At 38.4% G+C, this 12,657-nt stretch overlaps 1 protein-coding gene and 1 long non-coding RNA gene across 9 annotated transcripts in view; one reads left to right on the forward strand and one right to left on the reverse strand.

Annotated features, from left to right (window-relative positions):
* The window catches only part of LOC105454315 (netrin-1-like), a 194,304-nt gene extending 187,772 nt beyond the window's left edge, over positions 1–6,532 (forward strand). Inside the window, exons 5-7 of the mRNA XM_011696864.1 lie at positions 2,758–2,826; positions 5,677–5,887; positions 6,307–6,532. Of these exons, the coding sequence (XP_011695166.1) occupies positions 2,758–2,826; positions 5,677–5,887; positions 6,307–6,451 (425 nt within the window). The 3' untranslated portion in view covers positions 6,452–6,532. The remainder of the gene's footprint in view (positions 1–2,757; positions 2,827–5,676; positions 5,888–6,306) is intronic.
* The window catches only part of LOC105454314, a 147,394-nt gene that overhangs the window by 130,260 nt on the left and 4,477 nt on the right, over positions 1–12,657 (reverse strand). For all 8 annotated transcript variants that reach the window (XR_974976.1, XR_974979.1, XR_974974.1 and 5 more), the window contains one exon: positions 12,176–12,355. This is a non-coding gene — a long non-coding RNA (uncharacterized LOC105454314). The remainder of the gene's footprint in view (positions 1–12,175; positions 12,356–12,657) is intronic.

Below are 12,657 nucleotides of genomic sequence, written 5' to 3' on the forward strand. Positions count from 1 at the left end.
AACCAGAATTCTAGTTGCACGTTTCTATTAACTTTTATATAAATTTTATATAGATCTTGGAAAATATTAATCAAATCTTTATAGTAAAGTCTATACTGTATAGTAAAATAGTCTATCTATCAAACGTTCTACTTATGAAATATCGAATATCTTATCATGATAACTAGAAATTCTGCTTGATTGCACCAAAATACATTCTACCATATACTCTTGTTAGTACAATTAAAATATTTTTCTCAGTGCTGTTACACAGAAGTTTATCTACATACAAAATCGTAACTTAATAACTTGTGATAACAATAATAGATCAACTGATGTAACTGTTTAAATAGTATGCATATATGTACCTGTTTACGTAAATTCTTTGTATGACAGCCTTTCCGACAGTTATCGATTTAGCTTAAAGATCTCGCTTATTAAAAGCCACTTTAAACGGCTTCGTAATAATAGCCAATATGATGCATTTTTTTTTTTTAATTCAGTATGTGAGATTTCTTGTTAGTTCGTGAGTCAAGGATGTCGTTCATGTTTGTGGCTCATGTAGGACATGCGCAACAGATTTAGTTCCGACACAAGATAACTCCCTCGTCGCGCTACCATCTCCGTCGCGTTATGAAATCCAAGCACGTCGTGCCGATAAATCAACGCAACAGTCGGGCGATCTCGCGGGCAATTCTCGATCGCCGCGCCGGCCGGCCGGCCGGCCGGTCGGCCGATCAATCACACGCTTTCAATCCCCGACACGTGCGTGATCCTGGCGAGCGTCCCGGCGTACGAACGAACGAATGAACATCAGTGTGGTATCGCGAATCAGCACCAGGTGGGCAGCTCAGGCTAATTCACCAGTTAGCCCCATGTGGCTGGCATTCGACGTCGATTTGCATCTGCCTACCCACGCTCGCTCTCAAGACCGATTGGACCCCCGCCGTAATTTTAAGAAAACATAAAGTAAAACCGATAGCCAGATAAATCGAACTTAAACTTATCGTACGTTCTGGACACGTTCTCTTTTTCTGGTCCAAACGTCCGGGTTAAACAAATTTATCTAGGTTTACTTCATTTTCTAGCACAATCGAAATTTTAACTTTATTTCACATCTTGTTTCATAAAAATTTCAACGTTCTGAATATAACTTGATTATATCGTCTGTTATAATTCGTTTAAATAATACTTGCAGAAGATATAATACGTATATATATATTATACGCGAACAATAATTGAAACAATGTGATAAATGTGTATAATATATTCTTCGTATACTGCATATATTTATAATTCGCGAAATACGCAAAAATTCTTATCATTTTTGTATTATTTTTTTTATATTATTTCTTTATTTCTTTGACATGAGTTTCTTTCAGTTTATTCCGCTTTTTCTAGGTAAAAAATAATCATAAAACTTTCCCTCAACGTCTAAGAAGTGTTCTAAAATTTGTCTCATCCACAATACCGACTCCCACCTCTCTTGGCCTCCAGTTGGGACTGTAACATATTGCCCGGAGAATTAATTGAACGGCTGCGAGACGCGCTGACCGTATGGGATATAATGGATGGATAGTCGCGGCTAGATAATAGATGGATGGATACGCCGGTGGATGATAATGGGTCGTGTCAAGTGCGAGACGAGACGAGACGAGTTGAAGTAATCCAAGTGCCTACAATATGTACGCGACATAGGGTCGAAGGCTCCCCAACCGTGACGTCACGACGTACTCGTTCATTGTCTCTCCTGACACCAGCTCTACGTCTATATAAACTATTACATAGATTATCCCTAAATTAGCAAACTACCTTGTGTGAATTCTTTTACTGGGAAATGAAAGCAACACATTTTTAAGGAAAAAGGAAAGAGAATTTCCTATTTGAACTTGTCAATTTTCAACATTAAGTAATTTTAATTAGTATTAAAATTGTATTATTTAATTTACAATTCTTTTAAAGTAAAATCTACTTAAAAATAAATAAATAATCTAATTTTATTGAAATAAAATCTCGATAGCTGTAAACTTAATTTTTGAAAAAAATTTTTATATTTTTATTTATCATTTTATTTTTAATTATCAAAAATATCGTTCAGTATTTCATTGCTGATTGATTATTTTAAAAATAATGACATAAATTTCATGTATAATAACTTGAGTTTGAGGCTGTTTTGCTTAAATACTGTATTGTTTAGAGACCATTGTGGATTGCGACTGGCCACAATAGTCTCCAAATCCACTTAGTCGATCCTTTAATTCCCCGTTTTCAAAATATTCCATGGTCTTGCTGTATCTCTATTCCCGAGAGATGCAAGATTATCTCAAGATAGATGCGAAACAGTAAATAGTTATTTTTAAGAATTTTAACAAAGAGATAAGTCTCTCATACAGGCACAAATATCATTTCAACGCAATTTGATTCATATTATGCCCGTTTAATAATAATAGTCTTAATCATGAATAAATAGTACAATGTTATTCATTAACTGTATGTGAGACCTTAATGTGGTTTCAGTGTGGCAAACCACGATTACTGTAATAACAGTCGATTCGCCATTTCGATAACCTCTGCACAAGGATCAATTCCGACAATTGCTCGACCCGACCGAATTCTATTCCGCGCGCAAATTAAAGAACGCTTTGCTAACGATGCGTTTCCTCGTTCGCCAACGTCTGCGCCCAAGGGAATTAACTGCCGCAGGTTAACCCGCGCCGCCATAAATTGATTAAGCCACTGAAAGCGGCGTAATTTGTCTTACACTTCGTTTTGTTGCAGATCAGTGCGGAAAGTGTCGCGCCAGCACGAAGAGGCTAAATCTCAACAAGTACTGCAAAAGAGACTACGGTAAGTGTTTCCGTTAATCGAACGATGTTGTGGACAAAGAACGGTGTTTTAATCGTACTCGTTCCTCTGATATAATGGAACTGTAGAAACCAAACAACGCAAATCCCGCCACAACGAGATTCTATAATTAACTCGTCCTTATATAAACCAGCTATTCGAATTCTAAAAATAAAACGACTCATTCTAAGGCATATGTCACGAATTCTTTAAGATCTAGCTACTCACATATAAAGCTATCACGCAATATCTCTATATTATAATAAATTTCTTAAGATAATAAAACCTATATATTATCTCAAAATTCCTTAATTTCATTAAGTAATAAACATTTTGATAAACATTTTAAGGCACTTATAAAACAGAAAGAAATATTTTTTAATTCTCATTAAAAACTCAAATTATCAGAAGTTTCAAAGTGTAGAACAAAGATTTAGTGTTATATCCAATATTACATAACACCGTTATTTTCTCAAGAGACAGGTAACACGAAACTCCCAATCCAATATTATTATACATCGACGAGTTAAACGACAGCGCATGGAAGCGATAAACGTAATGGTATATAGACAATCGTCAATTCCCGGCTGGTCGATGTGGAAAAACATTGCGCGACAAAACAAAGCCGCCGGAATTGTTTCGGCTTTTATCGTGGATAGATGTGTGCCCGCCCCAGTAATGTGTGGAGGGCGCATGTGAAACAACGATTTATGCCGGAGTGCTGTTCTCTCTCTTTCTTTCTCTCTCTCGAAAGTCCTCGAAAAAGTCGAACATTACGCAAAGAGAGAGGGACACGAAGAAAGAGAGAAACAGGGAGACGGCAGAGAAGAGAAGAGGCAGTAACGGATTTCGTTTTAGAAAGCCCGACCGCATTTATATTAAAAAAAATTAGAAATTTAAGAGAAATTACAAAATAAATCTAAAATGGATATCTATTAAATAGAAGATAGTAATAAGCAATACATTAATAATATTCTTCATTCTATTTTCTACATTTTCGCAATAATTGCGCTAATTGACTTTTCATATTCTGCAACTATATTGTTCTTTGTAATAAATATAAGTAAAACATTGACATTATTTCAAATCTCGTTACTTTTTTATTTAAAAAATTCGAATATCTTCTTGTTTCCCGGCTTGTATAATACTTGGGGCTCGGAGTTTGCTGAATCCGTCATTGAGGAGAGCGAGAAAGAAAGGATAGGGTTGTTTGCGTACGGCCGCGATTGCTCTCTCTCCTCTCGCGGTGGTGTGTATAACGGCTTGTTCAAAAATGAAAGACTCGCGTTTTAACGGTGCCGGGGCTTTCAATAATAGAATGGTATGCCTTTGAGCCGCGGCCCGCGTGGTCCGGCGCGTGGTTTGGCCGAGCAGAGCGGCATCGTTACTGCCTGCTTCCTCTCCTGTCCGCTCGTTTGATTCAGCGCAGATAAATCTTCAACAGGTCTGCACTTAGCTGTCTCCGACTTAGAATAGCGGCCGAAACGACCGCGCATCCCATAGCCGCGTCGCGAAAGCGAAACCGATCGAGAACAGCCTGGTACACGTGCCTCCATCACGTGTTTTCGCTGGGAGCGAAGAACACGCGGAGGAATGTCGTAGGAAAGCTTCTTAATGGTTTTGACATTATAACGTTGAAGATGAAATTGCGGTACAAAATGTCTTCGCGTGATTCTTGATAAAAATAAAAGAAATTAAGAAAAAGAGAGAGATATTCCATAAAAATATTTAAAATATTATTTTTAGTTACAAATATCATACCTACATAAAACGATTTTATTTTGAGCTTTATCCGTTAAAAATGTTTTTCCCGATAAAAATGAAGATATTTAGAATATTTTAGAATAAAAATAGAAATTGCTTATAGAATAAAAATAAAATTGCACATATATAACATTTTTCACATAAATGTTTAATAATTTTGCATTTTGCATTCTGTTTTTCGTCCATTAATTGCGTTCTCTCAACAAAAAGTCAATTTAAAATTAAGGATGTACTAACTCAACGATACCAGTTTTAGAATTCGCGAAATTGCTACGGAGAAATTGCTATCAGAGAAAATACACATCTCCGTTTCAAAGATATATATTCTGCTATCCTCCCCCGCGAGGAATGTAAAATCTCCAGACTACGACGTCAAGAATAACGCGGCACCATGATTCGAATAGCAAACTCCGGGGTCAGGCACGACGGCGTATAAACTCGTAACGCCGACGTCGAGTAATGAATGGTTCGATCGAATGCAACTCGACGCTGAATCGTTTCGCAGGGGCATGATCCCCCCTAGTCCTTGGCGAAAGGCTAATAGTATCCCTGTCCTGAGGACGACAGGATCGATGGTAAGATTGTAACAGGAGGGAAAGAAAAGAGCTGTGCCCAGCCGCAGCCCTCCATTCGATTCTATCTCGACGATAGATTGAAAGAACTCAGGACGTCTTTTGAACGAAAGGGACACATAATGTGTCCATGTTAAAGGCAATTACGTCTGATATGCATTCTAATTGCAACGTAAAACGTCAAAGTTTTATGAAAGAAAGCTTTCTAATAAAAAAAAGTAAAGTCTAAAAACAGTGTACCGAAATACCTTTCATCTTATAGAATCTCGGAGAAAAAAAAGTAGCTACAACTTCAGCTATTGTCGAGACGAAGTTGTAGTTACCTTCGTAAAAATAATACTATGACAGATTCTATAAGATACAAATAAAAGCTTTAAATACGTTCTTCTTAAAATGGGATTTTTACTTAATAATACATCCCTGCTCTAGATACTCTATTTCAATTATATAATATAACTGGGTAATATATTATATATGCGTGTGCTTGAAATGTTCAATATGTTCTTTTTCACCGCAGCTATTCTGGGCAGAATAACGGACAGACACAAGAAAAGCGACGGCTCGCAGGCCGGCACAAGCGTAACAGGCACATCCTGGATCCGATTCACTCTAAATATCGACTTCATCTACAAGAAAAATCCTAACTCGAGGCTCCGACGTGGCGACATCTCCCTTTATGTTCACTCGGCTGATCTGGCTTGCAGATGCCCCAAAATCAAGCCTAATAAGTAAGTATTTTATTGTGACTCGCATCATTATTCGATTATTATTATTATTATTATTATCAGCTTCGAGATATTTAAAAGGCATACCAAAATTTGGAGCTTCATGTTAATGTCCTTTGAATGTGTTTGATTATTATTAATAATTTCGTTATTGCTTGGATAATACATTCGAAAGACATTAAGGACACGTGAAGCTCCTAATTTTTTATGTTCTTTAAATATCTCGTAACCAGCTTTTGATTTTCTACTTGTCTTCATTTAGAGATCAATTTAAATGGTCAAGGTTTCTAATAGGGTAACTCTGATAATATGTAGACTGCAACGACCGTGAACTGCCTGTCAGAAATTGCGGAGGCCGGCAACAACTGACAGCTGGACAACGATCACGATTACACTCACACGCGGCTCTGTTATGTTCGCAGATCGTACTTGATCCTTGGCCAAGAGAGTGACGGCGGTGGCCAAGGTGGACTCACGGTGACACAGAGGTCGATCGTCATCGAGTGGCGCGACGAATGGCATCGCCGAATGCGCCGTTTCCAACGAAGGGCGAGATCGTGCCATTGAAATGCTCGTACGTCGCGGAAAGAGAGGCAGAGATAGAAAGCATGATGAAGAGAGAAAGAGAGAGAAAAAGAAAGAGAGTGAGTGAAAGAACGAGAGAGAAAGAGAGAGAGAGAGAGAGAGAGAGAGAGAGAGAGAGAGAGAGAACGAGGAAGTGTGTGCATGTATGTATGTGTTCGTGCAGTGTATGTGAGAATGAGAGAAAAAAATGAGAGAGAGAGAAAGAGAGAAAGAGAGAAAAAGGGTGAATGAAAGGAGAGAGAAAGAAGAAAGAAAGAAAGAGAGAGGAGAGAGAGAGAGAGAGAGAGAGAGAAAAAGAGAGAAGTCAATCCCCTCCCAACCGTGTTCGTAGGAACCTGCATATCTTGATTTCCCGACCGCGAATACCGGTATCGGGGTGCCGATTTTGTTTTACGCGCGGTATTCACCGACGATCCTATCGTCGAAAGCAAGATACGAGGAAGGAGGACGAAAGGGGGAGCAGCGATTTTTTTCAAGACGAGCGCATCCGCCCCGCGAAATAACGCGAGCAATGCACGTGTGTAGAAAGAGATTGCGCGCGAAGGCGATCATCTCGTCGCGAAATAAAACCCTGAAGCGATCCACAGGCGCGATCAATCGTTCAAGATGGTACGCTGGAATGAGCACTAAAATCAGATGATCAGTACAATCAATCGACTGTAGCATCGTTTGTGGATTTCTTTCTACCTTTTCGTTTCACTCCAAAGAACTCTAATTAAACTTTGCCCGGACTCTCGCCAAGCACACACATCTGTTGAATGAAATGGAAACTAGTCGTAAGTTTTTCATTCTATTAACATAGCAATTCGCTGTTCGGACAAAGTACCTATTATAACGTCTCTGTAGAGCAAGCGCATTCCACGATGTCGATTCACTCCTGACATTTGTTGCGCGACATTTCTCCCGTGACAAGCGATTTATTGAACAGCATGAATCTTTGAGGGCTCGCCGTCGTACCCGTTCGCACCCGATAAATCCCGCGTCCGTGAGAAATGTCGTGAGATAAATGTCGGGTCGAATTTACGCGACAGATTCAATTACTCTGAAATACCGCAAATCGTCGCCGGTATAATGTTCCTGGCGGTTTACACCCCGTTATTCAATGGGCGAATAATCGTTCGAATATGTGTCGTCGCGTTTCTGTACCGTTAATACCTAACCTGCACCCGAAACCAGATTCAAATGAAAGATACTTCGCTTCCGCATCATAATGCTCGTAGCGTACAGTCACTGTCGCGATCAATAGAAATTGATGGTTTTAATTAAGTTGCGTGCAACGCGATATATTCAACGGTGCAGATTGCGAGAGAACGCGTGATATTAATATCGCTATAACATATAAAATAATCGAGCTCTTTCAAAACGCTTCTCCTGACACTTCGATGGTAATTCATATTCATCAACATCAATTTGCTATATACAAAACATGGACGTGTATAGATTGTGTGCGCGATATGATGCGAGCGTGATATGTACGAACTGAGCGTTAATGCATCTATATTACAGAAGGTACTATCATTAAAGCTTAATAGATTCGGCAAAGCGAAATCAATTTCGAAAATCGCACGCATCGCTGATGCACGATGTCTTTAATCTCGTTCATTCCCTTTTTATATTGCTTATGAGCGAAAATTGAAGTGAAGATTGAAAAAGGGGCACACGCAAAGCAAAACTCCCGTTTGAGGACAAATTCAATTCCTGCTTTTGTTTCTTTATGGATTAATAGTTTTGCTACGTTAGCGAAATTGTAAGGTAATAGGATAAAAGTCATAATTTCTCGAATCTTTGCTTATGAGACCCGTTTCTAAATCCGTCTCTATTTTGCTGCTCTTAAGTTTCACTTCTTTGAAAAAAAGACTCACAGACGTACTGATTAACTGTTATAATTAATTTTATATTTTATTATTATTTTATTTAATTATTTAGTCCTTTTTTTCCAAAAGTGTTTCAAAAGTTAAATATGCAATACGCTGCACGAAGAATAATCTTGCTATAATAAAATTACGCAATGTATGACCGCAAATTATGCACCACAGCGATGTTTCGACGTCGCGGGGTAGTAATAGTGAGGTGAAGGTACGTGTGATAATATGTACACCTCGACTTTATTCCTGAGAAAACCGCGGCACACCTGCTACGGAAGCATGATTTAACCGCGTCCAGTACCGGAGGGCTCGTATCGCCATCGGTACTAAAAGGCCGGTCTCGAGTAGACAAGCGCAAAATGCGTACGTACATGTACCATGTCTAGCCATTTCAAATCTGATTTATTCGCGGCCGCCTTGTGTCTTGAGAGCCGGTGCACATGGAGAAAGTGGGCGTGAGAGGGAAACAGCGCGAGAATCCAATGAAACCACGAGAGAGGCAAAAGGAGAAACGAAAATCGGACGCGAAGCAAGTAGATAAGCGAAGATACGTTTCGCCGGACGTAAAATATATTTAACCGTTATATATTATCATTAAGGGTATATCGTATACATCGGAAGCTGAGAAGCGTTATCGTTTTGATCGTCTTGCCAGAAAATGTGACTCTCGTTTATTCGGCGTTAAACATCACCGGGATATAAAACAGGATTACGCTTCATCTCTCTTCGTTTTGGAGATTTTTCTTTAGCAGAAATAATATTAGAGGTAAATCAGTAGAAATTTAGTAGAAAGATAATTATTTGAAAAGATTATTTCTTCTTTAAAAAAAAATTCTTTGTTGTAAATTTTTCCAATGCAATATTAAATATCTTGATAACCAATTTTCAAATTACAAATTTATAAAAGTTCATTTGAAATTAAAAAAAAATTTCTAATATTTCTTTATAGCTCTCGTTGGTTTTCGAAAACCTTTAATTATCAATTACTTATAAGGTATTCAAATTATTCTCGATATTTTTTCAAAGAAAATCAAGTACAGATTCTTTAAAAAATCGTAAATAAAAAGTAGCACGATCTTTATACTTTCTAGTTTCTACAGCATCAATCTCTTTCAACAGCGTTCTCTCGACATAAAGATAATGACCACGTTTTAGTATTGCTGAGTAAACGTTTGCTAAGATGGAAGATCTTTAAACACAGCTCTTGAATCCTTTATTGTTTTATTTGACTCTTTACCAAGCTTCTGCACGCAAACATTAGGTATCTAAGATTTGTGTACATATCAACGCAAAGCGGCGTGAATATCACTCCGCTTCTGCAAATTCGATTTATCAACGGCATTTGAAATTCCTAAATGTGTTGATTTGTTTGTATTTGATGAGCATGCTAAAGCATGTCGCGCGGCGTATCTTGTATGTACAACGGAGACATCGTCGGTTCATCCGTGAGATAAATCGGCCCCGACACATTCGGTTCTAAGGGCGGCTATTAGGAATTCGAGGCGTACGGATTTAAGCCGTTAACGAGCATCCGTTTTGCTCGGCTTAAACGCTTCTTCCAGCGCGAGCGAGATGCGCCCATCTAAAATTGGAACGTACGGCATTCGCGCCGAGAGACGGATACGCACGTCGTAATCGAAAGTGATGTGTACATGGCCACGCGTTTCGCAAATCGACTGAGCAGGCGTGACGAGAAACCGAACAGCGAATGTCTTTGTTAAATGATCTATTCAATGAGGTAGAGAAAAAAAGAGAGAGAGAGAGAGAGAGACAAATGTCTTCTTTACAACTCTTGTCTTAAAGTTCTATACAAGGTAGAATTAAATTAAGAGTTCAATTATTGCATTGCGCGTCGTTTTCTTTTTTTTTTGCAACACGGCGGATCGCTCGATCGTAAATATGGCACAAAACTCGTCCCCAGGCTTCCCCTCCCTCTCTCGCGACTTTTGTTTTAATTTATTTATTCTTCACTCGTTCGATTATCGCGCGTCGTACCGTACTCATATAGAAATATCACACGCGTTCGTTGAATGTAGATTTTCTTGTACATTTTCTATATAAATTATTAAGATCCTTTTCTAGCTGGTATATTATATTACGTAGTGAAGAAAGAGAAAAGAGAGAGAGAGAGAGAGAAAACACAGTAGAGGCTAAGCACACTGACACGTGTCGCGACGTGAGTCGCGGGTTTGTCGATCGATGGTGACACTCTCCCGGATCGTTTGCGTCGCGGATTTCAGACGGCGACGACGACGGCGGCGGCGTCGTTCGGTTAATCGTAAAAAATCACTGATCTTTATAGCGTAAAATATATATAAGTACTTCGTCGATGTTAAGTACGGTGTTTGAAACAGTACGGCATGAAATATCGATAACGATCATTAGCGTACAATAAAGATCAGTGAGGATTGTTTGAGAATTATCACGTGTTACTCGACGTAAATCGATGAGACTCAGCTGCGATTAAGGAGCCCACCTGTTACGTCCCACCTGATCCTTTCCGAACTCCTGATCAACATCAGCACGCGAGAAGGCTGTTTCTTTCAGAATTACGTCTTTCTCGCGACCGTACGATAAGAGGATTCGCGAAGATCAAACGGCACAAGCGCATCATTTAGAGATAATAAAATAATCTGTAGAAACGTTTATATATTTGTAACCACGCGTGCTTTGTGGTTCGAAATAAGAGAAATTTTTGAAGACTAACTTGATCCTCCGAAGAGAATGGGGGCGTAATTTGCGCCACTCAATTTTGATAATGATAACGTCGTTATGTTACGATAAAATCGTTCTTCCGTCTACGCTACAAAGTGTTGCGCATTCATGATAACCAAAATGCAAACCGTTATATTATATGACTGTTGCGTCACAAATGTCGTACTTATAATAGCTACAGCGCTATGATATTAAAAATAAAAAGATGGAAAATTGTATATGTGTATCGCTACAAAATCGCGTAAACATTCTGTTACACGCGATCGCGATAATGTTCAAGCATCTTTTACGCATCGCGCGTTTCGAGCCAAGTTCCTAAATTGCGCCGAATGCGTCCTCCTTTTGCGTTTTTTTTTTTTATTGTACGATTGATGTAAAATTTCCTTCTAACACGACGAATGAAGGATACGCAAGAAAATCAGAACGAAAGAGAAATGTGAAGTGTACGTGTTGCATTCGAGAAGGAACCAATCATCGACGCTTGTATCGGATTAGCGCGACGATAATATCGACGTTTGTTCGGTTACGTGCGATAATTGCGATATGTGGAATGCATATTATTATCGAGTCTACGTGTGATTAATGAGACTCTAACTCCTATCGTTCACATCGATATAACATATAAGTCACGTTAAAGTCTCCCCTTTTCAATCGTTATCAATTAAAAATTATTCATGTATCTGGATATTTAAAAAAGTATTTTAAGCAAAGCACAATAAATTAATTTAAAAAATTTATAATCAGAGAAAGAAATGCGGAACACCTGAAATACCGCATACTCATTGAGCGATTGTATTCTATTTTAATTGTGAATATTGTGGTTTGTACATTTAAATAAAAATACAATTATATACAATGAAAGAAAAAAAATGGCTTCGCCATATAAAAATGTTACAAAATTATTTGGACGTACGCTTTTCTTGATATCGACAAATCTAAACACGTGTTGAATATTAAATCAGGTTTTAAACTATAGCCGCGCTAATCACATGCGAGCGTTTCTTTTACCGGAAGAGAATCCCGCGGGAAATAGATCAGATGTGATCGCCCTTGTTCTTGAACGAGGAGAAAACAGTCGTACGCTCTTTCGTGTGTGCCGTAGTTGACAATGTATGTATGTACTTACGATTTTAACGATGGTTGAACGTGATGTCGGTGGAAACGATTCTGACGGGCGATCGATAACATCACAGATGGACGACGGACGTTCACGTCGTTGCGACCGCGAGCCAATAATACCACGTACTATGGAGACGATCGATCTCGATCCTCGATCGATCCTTCACATATTACAAAACGATGCGCCCTGAAATCAAAGACCGCGGCGATTGAACTTTCGCATTCCGAGTTTCGCACCGAAGGTTCTTACAATGCAGACTTGCAAGTATTACCAAGTTGAATTGAGCCGCGCTAAAGCTGTTCTCAATTGTAAGATGATACATAATTTTGATTAAAAAATTCGAGAATTATGTTAAATCCTACTATTTCATAAGAAGACAAAGATCGAAATAATAAAAATTATTTTTTATATTTTAAGTGATATATAATTTCTTAATCTATTTATTAATGCCTTTTATTGAGAAAATTGTAATATAATAAAGTTTTTAA

Source organism: Wasmannia auropunctata, unplaced genomic scaffold (assembly GCF_000956235.1).
Source record: "Wasmannia auropunctata unplaced genomic scaffold, wasmannia.A_1.0 LD335986.1, whole genome shotgun sequence".
In the NCBI taxonomy this organism is placed as follows: Eukaryota; Metazoa; Arthropoda; class Insecta; order Hymenoptera; family Formicidae; genus Wasmannia; species Wasmannia auropunctata.